The sequence below is a fragment of the Thalassophryne amazonica genome, chromosome 7, assembly GCF_902500255.1.
Source record: "Thalassophryne amazonica chromosome 7, fThaAma1.1, whole genome shotgun sequence".
Taxonomy (NCBI): domain Eukaryota; kingdom Metazoa; phylum Chordata; class Actinopteri; order Batrachoidiformes; family Batrachoididae; genus Thalassophryne; species Thalassophryne amazonica.
In genome coordinates this window covers 14,860,946-14,880,424 of record NC_047109.1, presented here as the reverse complement: position 1 = coordinate 14,880,424, position 19,479 = coordinate 14,860,946, and the positions used below count along the sequence as shown (strand labels likewise).

At 43.2% G+C, this 19,479-nt stretch overlaps 1 protein-coding gene across 2 annotated transcripts in view; it reads left to right on the top strand.

Annotated features, from left to right (window-relative positions):
• The window catches only part of mc5ra (melanocortin 5a receptor), a 116,458-nt gene extending 100,079 nt beyond the window's left edge, over positions 1 to 16,379 (top strand). Inside the window, exons 4-5 of one of the 2 annotated variants that reach the window (XM_034173887.1) lie at positions 7,316 to 7,504; positions 15,398 to 16,379. In XM_034173887.1, coding sequence (XP_034029778.1) covers positions 7,316 to 7,504; positions 15,398 to 15,959 — 751 coding nt within the window. In that variant the 3' untranslated portion in view covers positions 15,960 to 16,379. The remainder of the gene's footprint in view (positions 1 to 7,315; positions 7,505 to 15,397) is intronic. The other variant, XM_034173888.1, reaches the window with a different exon arrangement.
• The last annotated feature ends 3,100 nt before the right edge of the window (positions 16,380 to 19,479 follow it).

Sequence of the window (19,479 nt, the reverse complement as noted above, 5' to 3'; positions counted from 1 at the left end):
TGTCTGCTTGAATATTGATTGGGCAGCAAAGCTATTGTGATGCCAAGCTACAATGCAAACTAAAATTAAAATACAATGCATCCAGAAAGTATTCACAGCACTTCAGTTTTTCCACCATTTTATGTTACAGCCTTATTCTAAAATGGATGAAATTAATTTATTTCCTCAAAATTCTACACCCAATATCCCATAATAACAATTTGAAAATTGTTTTTTTTTTTTTAGATTTTTTGCAAATGTATTAAAAATAAAAATCACATGTACATAAGTATTCACAGCCTTTGCCATGAAGTTCAAAAGAGCTCAGGCGCATCCTGTTTCCACTGCTCATCCTTGAGACGTTTCTACAGCTTAATTGGAGTCCACCTGGGGTAAATTCAGTTGATTGGACATGATTTGGAAAGACACACACCTGTCTACATATAAGGTCCCACAGTTGACAGTGAACATGCACAAACCAAGCATGAAGTCAAAGGAATTATCTGTAGACCTCCGAGACAGGATTGTCTAGAGGCACAAATCTGGGGAAGGGTACAGAAACATTTCTGCTGCTTTGAAGGTCTCATTGAGCACAGTGGCCCCCATCATCTGTAAATGGAAGAAGTTTGGATCCACCAGGACTCTTTTTAGAGCTGGTCGCCCATCTAAACCGAGCGATCGGGGCAGAAGGACTATAAGGCACCTTGAAACGTGCCTGAATTTGATCCCCGCAGTAAACTCACCATAAACTGTTGTAAACTGTGCGCCACTGCGCAAAGAACATTTTGAAATGTTCAAAATTTCTGGCACAGGTTAATTTCATGCCACCTGTGTGAATACTGTGCATCTTATTCGAAAACACTACATGTTAATGTGTATCAGTGTGCACAGTGCATCTGAACCTGAAATTATATTATGAGGAGATGTTAGATTTATAATAAACATAAGTTTACAGATACATTATCTAACTCATAAGAAGGAATGAAAATGCAACTGTTTAACCAATCCATTATAATATATATTAGAAATAAAAAGAGCATATTTCACCCATACTGGCCTCTCTTCATTGGCTTCCTGTTAATTCTAGAATAGAATTTAAAATTCTTCTTCTTACTTATAAGGTTTTGAATAATCAGGTCCCATCTTATCTTAGGGACCTCGTAGTACCATATCACCCCAATAGAGCGCTTCGCTCTCAGACTGCAGGCTTACTTGTAGTTCCTGGGGTTTTTAAGAGTAGAATGGGAAGCAGAGCCTTCAGCTTTCAGGCTCCTCTCCTGTGGAACCAGCTCCCAATTCGGATCAGGGAGACAGACACCCTCTCTACTTTTAAGATTAGGCTGAAAACTTTCCTTTTTGCTAAAGCTTATAGTTAGGGCTGGATCAGGTGACCCTGAACCATCCCTTAGTTATGCTGCTATAGACTTAGACTGCTGGGGGGTTTCCCATGATGCACTGAGTGTTTCTTTCTCTTTTTGCTCTGTATGCACCACTCTGCATTTAATCATTAGTGATTGATCTCTGCTCTCTTCCACAGCATGTCTTTTTCCTGATTCTCTCCCCTCAGCCCCAACCAGTCCCAGCAGAAGACTGCCCCTCCCTGAGCCTGGTTTTGCTGGAGGTTTCTTCCTGTTAAAAGGGAGTTTTTCCTTCCCACTGTTGCCAAGTGCTTGCTCACAGGGGGTCGTTTTGACCATTGGGGTTTTTCTGTGATTATTGTATGGCTTTTGCCTTGCAATATAAAGCGCCTTGGGGCAACTGTTGTTGTATATCCAGCCCTAACTATAAGCTTTAGCAAAAAGGAAAGTTTTCAGCCTAATCTTAAAAGTAGAGAGGGTGTCTGTCTCCCTGATCTGAATTGGGAGCTGGTTCCACAGGAGAGGAGCCTGAAAGCTGAATGCTCTGCCTCCCATTCTACTCTTAAAAACCCTAGGAACTACAAGTAAGTCTGCAGTCTGAGAGCGAAGCGCTCTATTGGGGTGATATGGTACTATGAGGTCCCTAAGATAAGATGGGACCTGATTATTCAAAACCTTATAAGTAAGAAGAAGAATTTTAAATTCTATTCTGGAATTAACAGGAAGCCAATGAAGAGAGGCCAATATGGGTGAAATATGCTCTCTCCTTCTAGCCCCTGTCAGTACTCTAGCTGCAAGCAGGAGCTTGATTTTTTTTTTTGGTGCCCCCACAGGCAATTGGTGCCCTACCTGCAGTGCGTAAGGAGCGTATGCAGAACGACAGCACTGTATATAGTGTGGCGCCAAGCGGGACAAAGCAGGATGCACTGGCATGACGAATTGCGCAGGAATGCGGGGATCACATTTGTACAAGTGACAAGGTGCTTTTAGTCAGGGAGGTGAGCAAGAACTCAATGGTCACTCTGTCAGAGATCCAGTGTTCCTCTGTGAAGAGAGGAGAATGCTCCAGAAGGACAACTATCTCTGCAGCAATCCACCAATCAGGCCTGTATGGTAGAGTGGCCAGATGGAAGCCACTTCTTAGTAAAAGGCACATGGTAGCCCACCTTTAGTTTGCCAAAAGACACCTTAAAGACTCTCAGACCATGAGAAACAAAATTCTCTGGTCTGATGAGACAAAGATTGAACTCTTTGGTGTGAATGCCAGGAGTCATGTTTGGAAGAAACCAGGCACCATCTCTACAGTGAAGCATGGTGGTGGCAGCATCATGCTGTGGGGATGTTTATCAGCAGCAGGAACTGGGAGACTAGTCAGGATTGAGGGAAAGATGAATGCAGCAATGTACAGAGACATCCTGGATGAAAACCTGCTCCAGAGCGCTCTTCACCTCAGACTGGAGCAATTCATCAGCAGGTGGTTATCAGTTGACATCTCCTGATCAGTTGGACACCCTTCACCCAACCATCCAAGACACACAGTCGCAGGTCTAATGACACGATTACAAAATGGATCATAACCTTTGAAGAAGGGTGTTCCTACCACATGTACTGAACACCCTTGTGCTCAAACAAGTTGTTTGTTATGGACAATCCATGACCGGCACAGACGTTCAACAACAAAACACCACTTGGATTTAGATGGGGGGGCTGTTCCTCCCAGTCACTCTCCTCTAAGATTCTGAAGTCCTTAGTAGAACTAAGGCGTCTCTGACAGGAACCTTTTCCAGGATGCTACTCAGAGTCTCCAAGAAGGCTGGATATTCTAAACTGCTGTTTGGTGCATATGCACAAACAGCAGTCAGAAGCAGCCCTCTTGTTCACTGGGGAAACCTCTAAAATAACAGCACTCAGCCGATGACTTGTGCATATCCCCACACCCACCCGGTGCCTCTCACCCTGGACAACTCCGGAAAACGAGAGAGTCCAGCACCTCTCCAGGTGAGCCTTTGCCTGTGGAGGTGAGCCCAACTATTTCTAGTTGGTATCTCTCAACCTCCCGCACAAGCTCAGGCTCCTTCCCCACCAGGGAGGTAATGCTCCACTTTCCAAGAGTTATGTTCCATAACCGAGTATTCCCGAGTAGTAGTCCGTGTGGGCATTTGTTGTTAATCTGAATCCGACTGAGTTCCACAGTGGCAGACCTGGCCACCAGGTTCTCTCCTATGAGCGCCCCCCAACCCCGATCTGCTGGGTCCAGGAGGAGGCCCTGGTATCCCTAATCCAGGCGAGGTGACTCCATCCCTAACTGTGTCAATCATAAACGGTCTTCATAACCCTGATTATTTCTTTGCAGTAAGGTGAAAATGGGCAGTGGAGCACAATTGCCTGTGTGTGTGTGTGTGTGTGTGTGTGTGTGTGTGTGTGTGTGTGTGTGTGTGTGTGTGTGTGTGTGTGTGTGTGTGTGTGTGTGTGTGCAGGGCAGTGTGTTCAAAGATTCACTGTTGTCTAACATCTTCAAATCCTTTGAAATATACAATAATATATATGTATAATCCCATGAAAAACATGCTGCACTCTTCAGCAAAAGACAGTTGTCAGATGTCAGATGTTAAGATACATTTTTGCTTTGTAGTGACATCTTCCTATAACCACAGATGTTAGTGCATACACTGCACACAGTACAATGGTGAGTGTGTCCAGAAGCTCTGGTGTCATGAGGCTGAGTTCAGTATCACTTGTGATCAGCACTAACCTGCTGTATTAGGCTACTGTTGTGATGAATCTGACCTGTTTTCCTCACTTTTTGGAATCAGGTTGATTCCAAAAAATTGATTCACATAATGTTCAGGAGGGCATGTTGAAATAATTATTGCCCAGAAATTTAGTTTAGTCCTGATCCAGTAGATCCGGGAAGGGCAGGTATATGTAGCTACTGGCAGAGGCATTCAATGTAATATGTGCTACTGTAGTTCATGCATCATTCATGCACTTTTTACAGCAAACTATTTCCTCTTGAATCCACCATTTTCTCATTAAAATTCTAAAAATGTAGCTTCTAAATAAAGATGCTGCTTGCATAAATACTCTGTGCATTATAAGATAATATATTTATCCATGTTTTATTTGTAAAAACTGTTCATAGTTCAGGAAATCAAAGCAGTGAGACTTTCTGCTGCAGTTTTCATTATGTGCTTTTGTTTGCTGCTTTAATGAGCTGGCTGCTGTTCTCTTATGAAACTGAAACTGGAAGGTTGACGGCAGCTGGAAGATGGTATTTGTGTACGTAGCAGAGGAGATAATTAGTTTTCATCCAGTGTGTGTGTGTGTGTGTGTGTGTGTGTGTGTGCGCATATGAACACATGAAGATGTGGAAGAAGATTGAAAACTAACTGAATTACAAGTAGAATGTCACTCAGAGAGTCTGTCAAAACACAGCACGACAGTCAGTTTTGACTTTGAACCCTGTCACATCTACAACCCCTGGCAATAATTATGGACTCACCGGCCTCGGAGGATGTTCATTCAGTTGTTTAATTTTGTAGAAAAAAAGCAGATCACAGACATGACACAAAACTAAAGTCATTTCAAATGGCAACTTTCTGGCTTTAAGAAACACTATAAGAAATCATGAAAAATAATTGTGGCAGTCAGTAACGGTTACTTTTTTAGACCAAGCAGAGGGAAAAAAATATGGACTCACTCAATTCTGAGGAATAAATTATGGAATCACCCTGTAAATTTTCATCCCCAAAACTAACACCTGCATCAAATCAGATCTGCTCGTTAGTCTCCATCTAAAAAGGAGTGATCACACCTTGGAGAGCTGTTGCACCAAGTGGACTGACATGAATTACGGCTCCAACACGAGAGATGTCAATTGAAACAAAGGAGAGGATTATCAAACTCTTAAAATCAATCAATCAATCAACTTTTTTCTTGTATAGCGCCAAATCACAACAAACAGTTGCCCCAAGGCGCTCCACATTGCAAGGCAAGGCCATACAATAATTATGAAACACAGTCTACGTCTAAAGCAACATAACCAAGGGATGGTCCAGGGTCACCTGATCCAGCCCTAACTATAAGCCTTAGCGAAAAGGAAAGTTTTAAGCCTAATCTTAAAAGAGAGTAAATCATCACGCAATGTTGCAAAAGATGTTGGTTGTTCACAGTCAGCTGTGTCTAAACTCTGGACCAAATACAAACAACATGGGAAGGTTGTTAAAGGCAAACATACTGGTAGACCAAGGAAGACATCAAAGCGTCAAGACAGAAAACTTAAAGCAATATGTCTCAAAAATCGAAAATGCACAACAAAACAAACGAGGAACGAATGGGAGGAAACTGGAGTCAATGTCTGTGACCGAACTGTAAGAAACCGCCTAAAGGAAATGGGATTTACATACAGAAAAGCTAAACGAAGGCCATCATTAACACCTAAACAGAAAAAAACAAGGTTACAGTGGGCTAAGGAAAAGCAATCGTGGACTGTGGATGACTGGATGAAAGTCATATTCAGTGATGAATGTCGAATCTGCATTGGGCAAGGTGATGATGCTGGAACTTTTGTTTGGTGCCGTTCCAATGAGATTTATAAAGATGACTGCCTGAAGAGAACATGTAAATTTCCACAGTCATTGATGATATGGGGCTGCATGTCAGGTAAAGGCACTGGGGAGATGGCTGTCATTACATCATCAATAAATGCACAAGTTTACGTTGATATTTTGGACACTTTTCTTATCCCATCAATTGAAAGGATGTTTGGGGATGATGAAATCATTTTTCAAGATCAATCAATCAATTTTTTTTATATAGCGCCAAATCACAACAAACAGTTGCCCCAAGGTGCTTTATATTGTAAGGCAAGGCCATACAATAATTATGTAAAACCCCAACGGTCAAAACGACCCCCTGTGAGCAAGCACTTGGCTACAGTGGGAAGGAAAAACTCCCTTTTAACAGGAAGAAACCTCCAGCAGAACCAGGCTCAGGGAGGGGCAGTCTTCTGCTGGGACTGGTTGGGGCTGAGGGAGAGAACCAGGAAAATGATGATAGGATGATAATGCATCTTGCCACAGAGCAAAAACTGTGAAAAACATTCCTTGCAAAAAGACACATAGGGTCAATGTCATGGCCTGCAAATAGTCCGGATCTTAATCCAATTGAAAATCTTTGGTGGAAGTTGAAGAAAATGGTCCATGACAAGGCTCCAACCTGCAAAGCTGATCTGGCAACAGCAGTCAGAGAAAGTTGGAGCCAGATTGATGAAGAGTACTGTTTGTCACTCATTAAGTCCATGCCTCAGAGACTGCAAGCTGTTATAAAAGCCAGAGGTGGTGCAACAAAATACTAGTGATGTGTTGGAGTGTTCTTTTGTTTTTCATGATTCCATAATTTTTTCCTCAGAATTGAGTGATTCCATATTTTTTTTTTTCCCTCTGCTTGGTCTAAAAAAGTAACCGTTACTGACTGCCACAATTTTTTTTTCCTGATTTCTTATAGTGTTTCTTAAAGCCAGAAAGTTGCCATTTGAAATGACTTTAGTTTTGTGTCGTGTCTGTGATCTGCTTTTTTTCAACAAAATTAAACAACTGAATGAACATCCTCCGAGGCCGGTGATTCCATAATGTTTGCCAGGGGTTGTATGTGATGTCACAAGAGACAGGTGTTATAGAATGGCATCAAAGGAAAAGCAAACAGGGGCACTTAAAGTTTTACAACTATTTGCTGACCAAAATGCCACCTATCCACAAAGTTTAACCCGTCCACCACTTTTTCAGATATCTGAATATAAACAGAGAACATAGGCAGATATAATGCTGCTGCAATAATTTTTAAAACATCCTTGTTCTCTTTTTTCATCTACCGTCACTCCTATATCAATATCTGAAAAAAACTATTTTTTAAGAAAAATTTTATTTGTATAAACACTTTTTTTTTTACCAATAAATAAAACCAGTTGTTGGTTGTTGCAGTCTGGCAGTAGCTGACATGCTAGTGAGTGTGTCCAATGCCTGGGAGACCATCATCATTTACCTCCTTAACAACCGTCAGCTGGTGGTGGAGGACCACTTCATCCGGCAGATGGACAACGTGTTTGACTCCATGATCTGCATCTCTGTTGTTGCATCAATGTGCAGCCTGCTGGCCATCGCTGTAGACAGGTAAGGAACACACAGGTGAAGGTCCGTACGTGTATGTGTCATTTCAAAAGCACAAAAAATAAAATCCCCCTCCCCCCAACAAGAAATTATATGAGCTGATTTAAATAGCTCATATTGTGGAAAATTGTTTACATCATGTAAACTAACAGATATGTAATCAAAAAATCAAAACTGGTTAGCTCGCTAAGGCACAGCCTGAAAATGTTTAGAATCAGCATAAGGGATGCTGTGTAAATGGACTGCATTTTTATAGCGGTTTTTCCAAAATGCTTTACAATGATGCCTTACATTCGGCCATTCACACACACACACACACACACACACACAATGTTAGCATGCTGCCATGCAATGCGCTGAGATACCCGCCTGCTCCGCCCACCTGCAGTCACATCCCTGCCTCTCTAATCTCAGCTAAGTTTTTATCAGGATGTGGATCAGCTTTTCAGGTACTGAAAAAAGAAAAAAAAGTAAGTTCCATTGGCTGTTTGCTTGTTTTCACTCAGTCACCACATGCTGATTTGACACAGGTGTTTTGCCAGACGCCCATGTTACATGGAGAACGGGCAGTGGTGGGTTTGAACCGGGAACCTTCCGCACTGGAAACAAGCACACTTAACCGCTTCACCACCATGCCTTCAACTTTAGTAAGGGCCCCTTCACACATAGTGCGAAGTTTGGACAAAGTGCACACTTAGTACACATGACACAGGAATCGTGTGCAAACTGTGTAATGTCGTCCCTGTCGCCAACACCTCGTACACCTGTTGCTACAACTATTTGTGTACACAACCGCCTGAAAGACAAAGTGTGCGTTGTGCAAACTCATCGCACCCTCTCGTGGCAGGTGCCGGCCAAATTCCTGGTGACACGCACGAACATCTAACACTGCTCGCATGGCACTTAGAAAATGCGTGGCCAGTCACACTCTTCACATGACAACAGACTGCAGACAATCACTGTCGTACTGCTGTGAACTTTGTCTAAGTTCCCCACAAGTGTGACTTTGCAAACACACACACACTGACGTGGGTGTGTGCGCTCCACTCACAGGAGGCGTGGCTTCCGACAGAAGCAGCTGTGGTGATCTGTCATTCTGGACATTCCAGCTACACAACGCCTGCTGTGTTTGGACTGTTGGGAAGGTGTCGTAGCACGGACCCACAACAGGGGGCGCAAATGAACGGACAATGAATAAGCCAAAAAGTAACAATTTAATGTTGTGACAACACACAACTAAATACACAAAATTTGTAAAGTCAATTAACACCAGGTGACGTGTGGGCAGGCTCGAAGATAGAAGACCCCCGACGAGAGAGAAGCCACGTCCCACACGGCTTCCACCACCAACGGTCTGAAGAACACCGGAGCCGCCAAGTCCCGAGTCCCCAGGTGGCCTCTGTCTTCGGCTGTGGACCCTGGTACTGCTGGCAGAAAACAAAGACAAGATGAATGAGTGTGAGTCCGCATACTCAGTAATCCACAGTCTGCACTCAGTTAGGAGGGAGCACCTCCACCTCCAATCACACACTCGTGCAGCTCCTGTTTAAACCACTTATCTGGTTTGGGGTGTGAGGCGAAGCCGTCGCTGTCACACCAAACGCCAATCCCACAGATAAGGACAAACACCACAGGATAACGGCTGCAAAAGAAGTCCAAATTATCACTCAACAATATGAGTCAGCAGAGAAAATTACCTCTTCGGTAGTCGATTTCTCGGCGGGGAGGTGGAGTTGCAGTCTGGCTTATATAGTGGTGTAGATGAGTGACAGCTGGTGCGATGGGTGACAGCTGTCACTTCTTCTGGGTCTGGCGCCCTCTTGTGCTTGGAGCCCGCACTCCAAGCAGGGCGCCCTCTGGTGGTGGTGGGCCAGCAGTACCTCCTCTTCAGCGGCCCACATAACATGGACAGTCATGGACAAACAACTGTCCACTGTGAGGTGTGTGTCTGATTGTTGTATTTACGTGGACATAAATAAAAACAGATATCGCCGTGGTGGAGACAAGCTGCAGCAAGCGAGCGTGCGCACGGAGCGGACACTGACAGCCCCCAGGTTGTAACGGACCATCAGATCAGAACACGCAGTAGGTGATCTGACTGTCACGTCATCCACGTGAGCTTTGTTCCACATGACGCAGTGTCTGTGCTGCGGCGCACCATCCACAAGACAAGTGTGTCAGGCAGAACACACGCGCGTCTGACCAGTAGATGTGGACATGATCAGAGCACGCCGTTTCTCATTCATGTCATTTCATGACTGTATATCAGTGACCATGGGTTATCACCAGAGGAACAGACGGATCATATTTGTATTGCTCGCTTGATAAATGCGGTGTTTTTATATGTGTGGGATTTTAATTTTATTTTGTAATACTTCCATGTCAATCAATCAATCAATCAACTTTTTTCTTATATAGCGCCAAATCACAACAAACAGTTGCCCCAAGGCGCTCCATATTGTAAGGCAAGGCCATACAATAATTATGAAAAACCCCAACGGTCAAAACGACCCCCTATGAGCAAGCACTTGGCAACAGTGGGAAGGAAAAACTCCCTTTTAACAGGAAGAAACCTCCAGCAGAACCAGGCTCAGGGAGGGACAGTCTTCTGCTGAGACTGGTTGGGGCTGAGGGAAAAAAACAGGAAAAAGACATGCCGTGAAGGGGGGGCAGAGATCAATCACTAATGATTAAATGCAGAGTGATGCATACGGAGCAAAAAGAGAAAGAAACAGTGCATCATGGGAACCCCCCCACAATCTACGCCTAAAGCAGCATAACCAAGGGATGGTCCAGGGTCACCCGATCCAGCCCTAACTATAAGCCTTAGCGAAAAGGAAAGTTTTAAGCCTAATCTTAAAAGTAGAGAGGGTATCTGTCTCCCTGATCTGAATTGGGAGCTGGTTCCACAGGAGAGGAGCCTGAAAGCTGAAGGCTCTGCCTCCCATTCTACTCTTACAAACCCTAGGAACTACAAGTAAGCCCGCAGTCTGAGCGCGAAGCGCTCTAATGGGGTAATATGGTACTACGAGGTCCCTAAGATAAGATGGGACCTGATTATTCAAAACCTTATAAGTAAGAAGAAGAATTTCAAATTCTATTCTAGAATTAACAGGAAGCCAATGAAGAGAGGCCAACACGGGTGAGATATGCTCTCTCCTGCTAGTCCCCGTCAGTACTCTAGCTGCAGCATTCTGAACCAACTGAAGGCTTTTTAGGGAACTTTTAGGACAACCTGATAATAATGAATTACAATAGTCCAGCCTAGAGGAAATAAATGCATGAATTAGTTTTTCAGCATCACTCTGAGACAAGACCTTTCTGATTTTAGAGATATTGCGTAAATGCAAAAAGGCAGTCCTACATAATTGTTTAATATGCGCTTTGAATGACATATCCTGATCAAAAATGACTCCAAGATTTCTCACAGTATTACTAGAGATCAGGGAAATGCCATCCAGAGTAACGATCTGGTTAGACACCATGCTTCTAAGATTTGTGGGGCCAAGTACAATAACTTCAGTTTTATCTGAGTTTAAAAGCAGGAAATTAGAGGTCATCCATGTCTTTATGTCTGTAAGACAATCCTGCAGTTTAGCTAATTGGTGTGTATCCTCTGGCTTCATGGATAGATAAAGCTGGGTATCATCTGCGTAACAATGAAAATTTAAGCAATACCGTCTAATAATACTGCCTAAGGGAAGCATGTATAAAGTGAATAAAATTGGTCCTAGCACAGAACCTTGTGGAACTCCATAATTTAGTCTGTGAAGAAGATTCCCCATTTACATGAACAAACTGTAATCTATTAGACAAATATGATTCAAACCACCGCAGCACAGTGCCTTTAATACCTATGACATGCTCTAATCTCTGTAATAAAATTTTATGGTCAACAGTATCAAAAGCAGCACTGAGGTCCAACAGAACAAGCACAGAGATAAGTCCACTGTCCGAAGCCATAAGAAGATCATTTGTAACCTTCACTAATGCTGTTTCTGTACTATGATGAATTCTAAAACCTGACTGAAACTCTTCAAATAGACCATTCCTCTGCAGGTGATCAGTTAACTGTTTTACAACTACCCTCTCAAGAATCTTTGAGAGAAAAGGAAGGTTGGAAATTGGCCTATAATTAGCTAAGATAGCTGGGTCAAGTGATGGCTTTTTAAGTAATGGTTTAATTACTGCCACCTTAAAGGCCTGTGGTACATAACCAACTAACAAAGATAGATTGATCATATTTAAGATTGAAGCATTAAATAATGGTAGGACTTCCTTGAGCAGCCTGGCAGGAATGGGGTCCAATAAACATGCCGATGGTTTGGACGAAGCAACCAATGAAAATAACTCAGACAGAACAACCGGAGAGAAAGAGTCTAACCAAATACCGGCATCACTGAAAGCAGCCAAAGATAACGATACATCTTTGGGATGGTTATGAGTAATTTTTTCTCTAATAGTCAAAATTTTGTTAGCAAAGAAAGTCATGAAGTCATTACTAGTTAAAGTTAATGGAATACTCAGCTCAATAGAGCTCTGACTCTTTGTCAGCCTAGCTACAGTGCTGAAAAGAAACCTGAGGTTATTCTTATTTTCTTCAATTAGTGATGAGTAGAAAGATGTCCTAGCTTTACGGAGGGCTTTTTTATAGAGCAACAAACTCTTTTTCCAGGCTAAGTGAAGATCTTCTAAGTTAGTGAGACGCCATTTCCTCTCCAACTTACGGGTTATCTGCTTTAAGCTACGAGTTTGTGAGTTATACCATGGAGTCAGACACTTCTGATTTAAAGCTCTCTTTTTCAGAGGAGCTACAGCATCCAAAGTTGTCTTCAAAGAGGATGTAAAACTATTGACGAGATACTCTAACTCCCTTACAGAGTTTAGGTAGCTACTCTGCTCTGTGTTGGTATATGACATTAGAGAACATAACGAAGGAATCATATCCTTAAACCTAGTTACAGCGCTTTCTGAAAGACTTCTAGTGTAATGAAACTCTCTCATCATGTCCTTCCTGATATGAGGCAGCTTCCCGCAGCTTTCAAAGAACAGCTCCATAGCTCAGTGGTAAAGTTTCTGACTGGGGATCAGAGGTGTTGAAAGGCACGAGTTTGCGTCCTGGGTGGTGTGTTTTTTTTTAATTATTATTCCACATAAGCAGCACAATATGGTCCCACAGGTACCAGCTGGTTTTTATTTTTTATTTATTCCACATATAAGTGGTGCCATGTGCTGCACCTGGCACTGTTCCTTCTCAACAGTCACCGGCGCGTGCACAAACTCTTACAATGGGTTCGTGCACGCCTGCCCGTCAGTGCGATGTTTCATGCACTAATTTCGAACTGTTTCAAGCTGTTTCATCATTTTCGGTCAAACGCCATCCAAACGTCGCACTATGTGTGAAGGGGCCATTATTTGTGTAGCGCCACAACACAATAATACTACATATACTACAAGGTGAGGTGATGGTCTAGTGGTTAAGCGTGGGGCTTGAGACCAGAGGATCCTCAGTTCAAATCCCAGCCTGTCCGAAAAATCACTAAGGGCCTTTGGGCAAGGTCCTTAATCCCTTAGTTGCTCCCGGTGTGTAGTGGGCGCCTTGCATGGCAGCAGGCTGACATTGGGGTGATTGTGAAGCATTGGTGTGTAAAGCGCTTTGAGCGTCTGATGCAGATGGAAAAGTGCTATATAAATGCAGTCCATTTGCCATTTTACTACCTCAAGAGCATCACACGAGTAAGGTCTATCCTTACCAACCTCTTTTATTCTGCATTTGTAAGGAAATTAGATATTTTATTGAAATGGGCGGTCCAACAAACGTAGTACGTGGCTGAGTTTGTGCAAATGCCCATCCTCCCCCTTCATGTAGAATTTCACATGGAACATGCAGGGCGCTAATACGTGTGAATACAGAACCCATCCCAATCAAGAGCGGGGTGAAACAGGGCTGCGTGCTTGCACCAACACTCTTTGGCATCTTCTTCTCGCTGCTGCTGAGACACGCCTTCAACCAGACTGAAGATGGAGTCTTCATTCACACAAGAAGTGATGGCAACCTCTTCATCCTGGCCCGCCTCCGTGCAAAGACCAAGGTGAGGAAAGTTCTCATCAGAGAGCTGCTGTTCGCAGATGATGCTGCCCTCACCACACATACAGAGGAAGCCTTACAACAGCTTATCAACAGCTTTGCTTCTGCCTGCACCGAGTTTGGTCTCACCATAAGCATCAAGAAAACCAACATTATGCGTCAAGATGTCAGTAACGCCCTCCGCATAACCATCTGTGACCATACCCTTGACCATACCTGGGCTCTACCATCTCTACTAACCTCTCCCTTGACACCGAGCTTAACATAAGCATTGGCAAAGCATCATCAGCAGTGGCTCGCCTGGCAAAGAGAATGTGGGACAACTCCATGCTGACTACTAACACCAAGATGAAAGTGTACCAGGCCTGTGTGCTGAGCACTGTCCTTAACGAAACATGGACCCTATATTCCCATCAAGAACGCAGGCTGAACGCCTTCCATCTGCGCTGCCTCAGACGACTCCTGGGCATCACCTGGCAGGACCGTGTCCCAAACATCGAAGTACTGGCTCGGGCAGGAGCACCAAGCATGTTTGCCCTACTTAGTCAAAGACGACTACGCTGGCTTGGTCATGTTGTCTGCATGGACGACAGCCGTATCCCCAAAGATATGCTGTATGGCGAGCTAGCCACTGGCTCCAGACCCACAGGACGGCCTGCACTACGCCACAAGGATGTCTGTAAGCGTGACCTCAGAGCAAGCAACATCAACCCAACAGACCTGGAAACATCAGCAGCAGACCATGACAGCTGGCGGCTTACCACCAAGAGTGGCATCCAGCTGGCAGAAGCGAGGAGGAAGGAGCTTTGGGAAGAAAGGAGACTCCAATGATGACAGTGAGCAGAGTCAGCACCCACAGAAACAGGAAATTATACTTGCAGCGCCTGCAACAGAGTCTGCCGATCCAGGATCGGGCTCTTCAGTCATAGCAGGCGCTGCAATCCAACTACCGACTGACCCATGGCGCAACTCCATTGTCTCCCGAGACAGACGGGTGCCAGATGTGTAACGGAGGCCAGCAGGAGTCACTGTACATATGTAGTTACTAAACCTCAACAGCTCATAAGGATTCTCTGGTCACAAGGTCATAGCTCTAGGGTTTGACCTTCATGAGTTCCCATCCCAAGGGGAGAGAATTGGCAAAGTCAAAACAACACAACGCAGAATGCATCCGCTGCATATGCAGTATTAGTGGTCTGGGGTATTTTCCTTACTGTTGCATATTTCCATGAATTGTTCCTGCTTTTTGAAAATAAATGCTTGTAACATCTTGTTACTGAATTTCAAATCTGTCAAATGTCAAATCTGAACTTTTGTTGCACCATGGGACATGCCCACTGGGCTGGTTTGTATTCTGTGTGCCACATCCACACTGAGTGATCAACATGATGGCTGCTGGAAAAAACTGCAGCAAAACGATCTCAGTGAAGCAACATTGATTGTAACACAGCAGCATTTCTCCTCAGAGCAGTGCATTATATACAGCATTGACAAGAAGTAAATTCAGGATGATTCTTAGTTGTTTTGACAGTCTGGATCATGTAAAAACACTGATATTTCTCTAACTTACAAGCTGCTGGACTGGAGTCAACACCGTACAAGCAGCCAGCAGATGTTTGGAAGGACAATCACAAAACAAGGGCATAAGTGGAATGTGGTGACTTATAATGCTACTAAATTATTAAGATTCCAGATGACTAGATTTATCTTGTATCAGTGCATGTTGAATATCTATGGTAACATTATAGCCATGTGTCTAGTAAAAGCCAGTAGAAATCATACAGTCATAACTTTGTTATCCTTTATAGGTACGTCACTATCTTCTATGCACTGAGGTATCACAACATCATGACGGTGAAAAGGGCTGGTTGCATCATCGGCGGAATCTGGACCTTCTGCACGAGCTGCGGGATTGTCTTCATCATCTACTCAGACACCACCCCTGTCATCATCTGCCTGGTCTCCATGTTCTTTGCCATGTTGCTGCTCATGGCTTCGCTTTACAGCCACATGTTCATGTTGGCACGCTCACATGTCAAGCGCATTGCCGCCCTGCCTGGCTACAACTCCATCCACCAGCGTACCAGCATGAAGGGAGCGATCACACTGACCATCCTCTTGGGAATCTTCATTGTCTGCTGGGCTCCCTTCTTCCTCCACCTGATCCTGATGATTTCCTGCCCGCGGAATCTCTACTGCGTGTGCTTCATGTCCCACTTTAACATGTACCTCATCCTCATCATGTGCAACTCCGTGATTGATCCACTGATCTATGCCTTTAGGAGTCAGGAAATGAGGAAGACGTTTAAGGAGATTATCTGCTGCTACAGCCTGCGAAACATCTGCCAATATCTGCACTCTGACGGGTAAGACCTTGAAAAGATAGACAACGGAAAAGACTGATTTTTGTGGAACTGGGCAGCAGCGATGGTAACTGTGACACATTTTCTGAACATAGGGGTTCTTGCACATTTCATTGGTGGACAACTTGCTCTTTGCACTTTTCACACAGACCAGTGAAGTGTCATTAAATGTCTTTTGTTTTGGCAGAAGGTCAACCTACTCGTGTTTGTTCAAGTTTACAGATGGTGTCCAGTTCAACAAAAGACTGAATATTTCTTCTTTGCTTCTTAGAGAAGTTGGGTCAAGCATGGTGGACCAAAATCCAGGCTGTGTCTTTACTTTATATGTGCAGGAAGCTGGTGGGCTTTGCTATGGATTGTCCCCTTACCAGGATGTCTACATTCTGCACATAGTGGGAAGGTGTAAACATCTAGAAGTGGACCTAGACCATATATGGTCTAGGTCCACTTCTACTAATAATATAATATATACTAATAATACTAATAATATATTATTATGGTACTCCTCAAGCCACTGCCCAATTTTGGAAATATTGCACATGTGCATTAAACTCCTGACTCTAAACCATATAAGTGAAAGTCTTTGCAAACTTGCTAGGCAGTCAAGACATCACCTGCTTTGATTCCAGAATTCAGGAGCTTCACAGCCTAATGTAGCAGAAGATGTATGTATTATTTCATGACAGCTCCACAAAAAGCTGGGAACTGTTACTGACAAGGCAGCAGAAAACAGTTCTGACACTCACTGGGTTTAGGCTATGGGTAAGCATGCACACTCCCCGTTACACTTTAGATTTGGTGTCATTAGAAAACTTGGGATGTCTAGATTACAAAAATAACTGGTAACAGTAAAAAAAAATACTGGGCCTCATTATGACACATGAGGACATTTACTGAACAACCCTCACCAAAGGAAAATATCTGATTGCAAAATCTGCTATTTTTTCCACACAACATAAAGAGTTACCAAATCCTCATCTTTTAAGCAAATGGACCATATAAGATAACAAATTAAAGCCGTCTTTATGTAGAATGGACTACGTTTTGAACTATGTGCACAGCTTTATTGTATCAAAAAGTGCAAAAGCACAATTAAAATCTCTACACCTATCTCCATGTATATACCATTCAAAAGGGTGACTTTTCAGCTTTCATTTTGTGCAAAAAGTATTCAAACCAGACATATATCGACAAAGAAATGGGCCATTTCACAAGTGTCTGACATTGTGTACACACAAACCAGGTAGAACGTACTAATGAGTACAATGTGCTTCTTGTATTTGTCAGACTCGTCACAAATCAGAGGGTTTGCCTTCATACAAACTCTCATGTTGAATGTTGTAATGACGTACTCTTGACCTACTTCATGTGTAGCCACTTCTGCTACTCGCAGCCATTCTCTGACATTTTTGTAATTGTTTTTGTAATCTAAACATCCTCAGCTTTCTAATGATACCAAATTGATTGGGTTGTGTTGGGGGTGCAGACGGGACCATGCTGGCCCATGGGCTAGTAACAGAAGAAGAAACAGGTACTTTAGTCCCAACAAAATGTTTGTTTTTCATCTCCGTCTTGCTGACAAAATCAGTCCCAGACCTTTGCTAACTGGAAAATAATCACAGATGCCGTTTGTGTGTTTGCTGGAGATCATTTCTCTGGCATCTTCTGCAAGCAAGTGGCCTCCAAAGATGCCAATGGTGCCCATTTTCACTGCAGCCATCAACGTGCTCACGTCTTTAAAGAGTCCCAGCACTTAGACTGCAATCACACTGAACACGCTACAGAGGACATTTTCTCTGTAGCGGAATGAAGAGCACAAGAAGGTTGATGGCATCAGCTTCTGCCACAGCTATTATGTTAGTTATCATACACATTTAACCTGCAAGGATACATGAGCTAGTGTCTCATTTGTAGCAGAGTTGCAGCAGGTAAATAGACTGTGTGACAGTGAACTGGAAAAGATGTCACAGTGCTGAGAGCACATTTTGCCACATAGGCGGTAAATGTAGCATGTGGGACACTGCTGTTCACTGAACCATGCTGCAGAATGCAAACAAAACTGCAAGTTGCACTCTACATGCTGGATGAGTGTACTGAGTGCTGGCTATGTGTTGGTATTTTGTTTGCATTAACACTCTACATGCTGGACGAGTGTACTGAGCATAGACGTTTTATACCTAGACGCCTCATGGACTGCCGCTGCCTATCGGAGCTAATGTATCAGCTGGCCACCATCTTGGATTGGTCCCTTTTGCGCCCCCAGTGCATTTATTTGTACTGGGGAAGGTGTATCTCCAACTACAATCATTTGTAACTCCCCAAATTTTTATATGATTTTCCCACGGTTTGATTTGTTAGAGACAGCAGAGATTCAGTTATGATACAGGATGCTGTCATACATTAAAAATATGTACTTTCCTGCTGAAAGACTTTGTCTTATGCTCTTTACCAAAGACCAAAGTACCAAAGTATGGCATATAGATAAAAGTATAAATTAATTTTAGAATTTAGTAAAGAAACATGTTTGGATTGCTCATTTGAATTTATTTCTCTCTCTCTCTCTCTCTCTCTCTCTCTCTCTCTCACACACACATATAAATGGGACATCACTTTAATTTCCTCTGCTTCGCTCACCTGGTTTTGTTACAAAGATGAATCAAAAAGACACGCACATCCCAGATGTGTAAAACGGCATGCTGGATCAAGGTGAGACAAATGTTAAAGCAAAACTCCGCACAGCCTAAGCGCTCACATGCAAAAACAAACAAACAAACAAAAAACAACTACTACAAAAACTTTTTTTAGACACCCCTAATAAAATAAAAAATAATAATTTTTTTTTTGCATGGGAGTGCTCAGGCTGTGCGAATTTTTGCTTTAATATTTGTTACAAAGATGAACATTTTTTCAAAACCAGGAAAAGAAAGTTCCAGGGTCTTAAACTAACTTATTAGGCTTTTGAGTGGGGCTGGAGAGCTAAAAGCCTTGAAAAAGAACTGTGTTGCGCAGCTTCTTGCGTGTGCCGCCACCCTGTAACTCCAGGGGAGTTAATTTTGCGATGTGGTGCAGCTTTGTGAAATACACAAACCACTCAGTTCTAAAGAATTGTGAAACAAAAGCGCATAACAAGCGGATGGAAATGCGCACAAATGCACTCTTCCTTTTGCTGCATTAATGAAAATTTGCTTGAGTTGCGATACTTCTTGGATAGAACACAGCTAATGAGAGAGAGGACCAGTTCCTACTGTAATAACGTTACACATAGGTACCGTTTGTTACCATGACATAATATTGCAAAAGGTAAACCAAAATTATTGTTCAATCTTTTTTATGAAAAGTAATCCCATTCAATCTGGTTTCTATACTGCGCAGGTTATTGCAACCGTAAGCAGCAAAAAATAACAAATTTGCTCCCTCTCCATTGACTCGGGTTGACTCTGGTGCGAGCCTATTGTGAAGAGACCCATCCAATATGGCGGCGACGCTGGATTACGTTGCAGCAAGTTATGAGGTGTGTACGTATATAC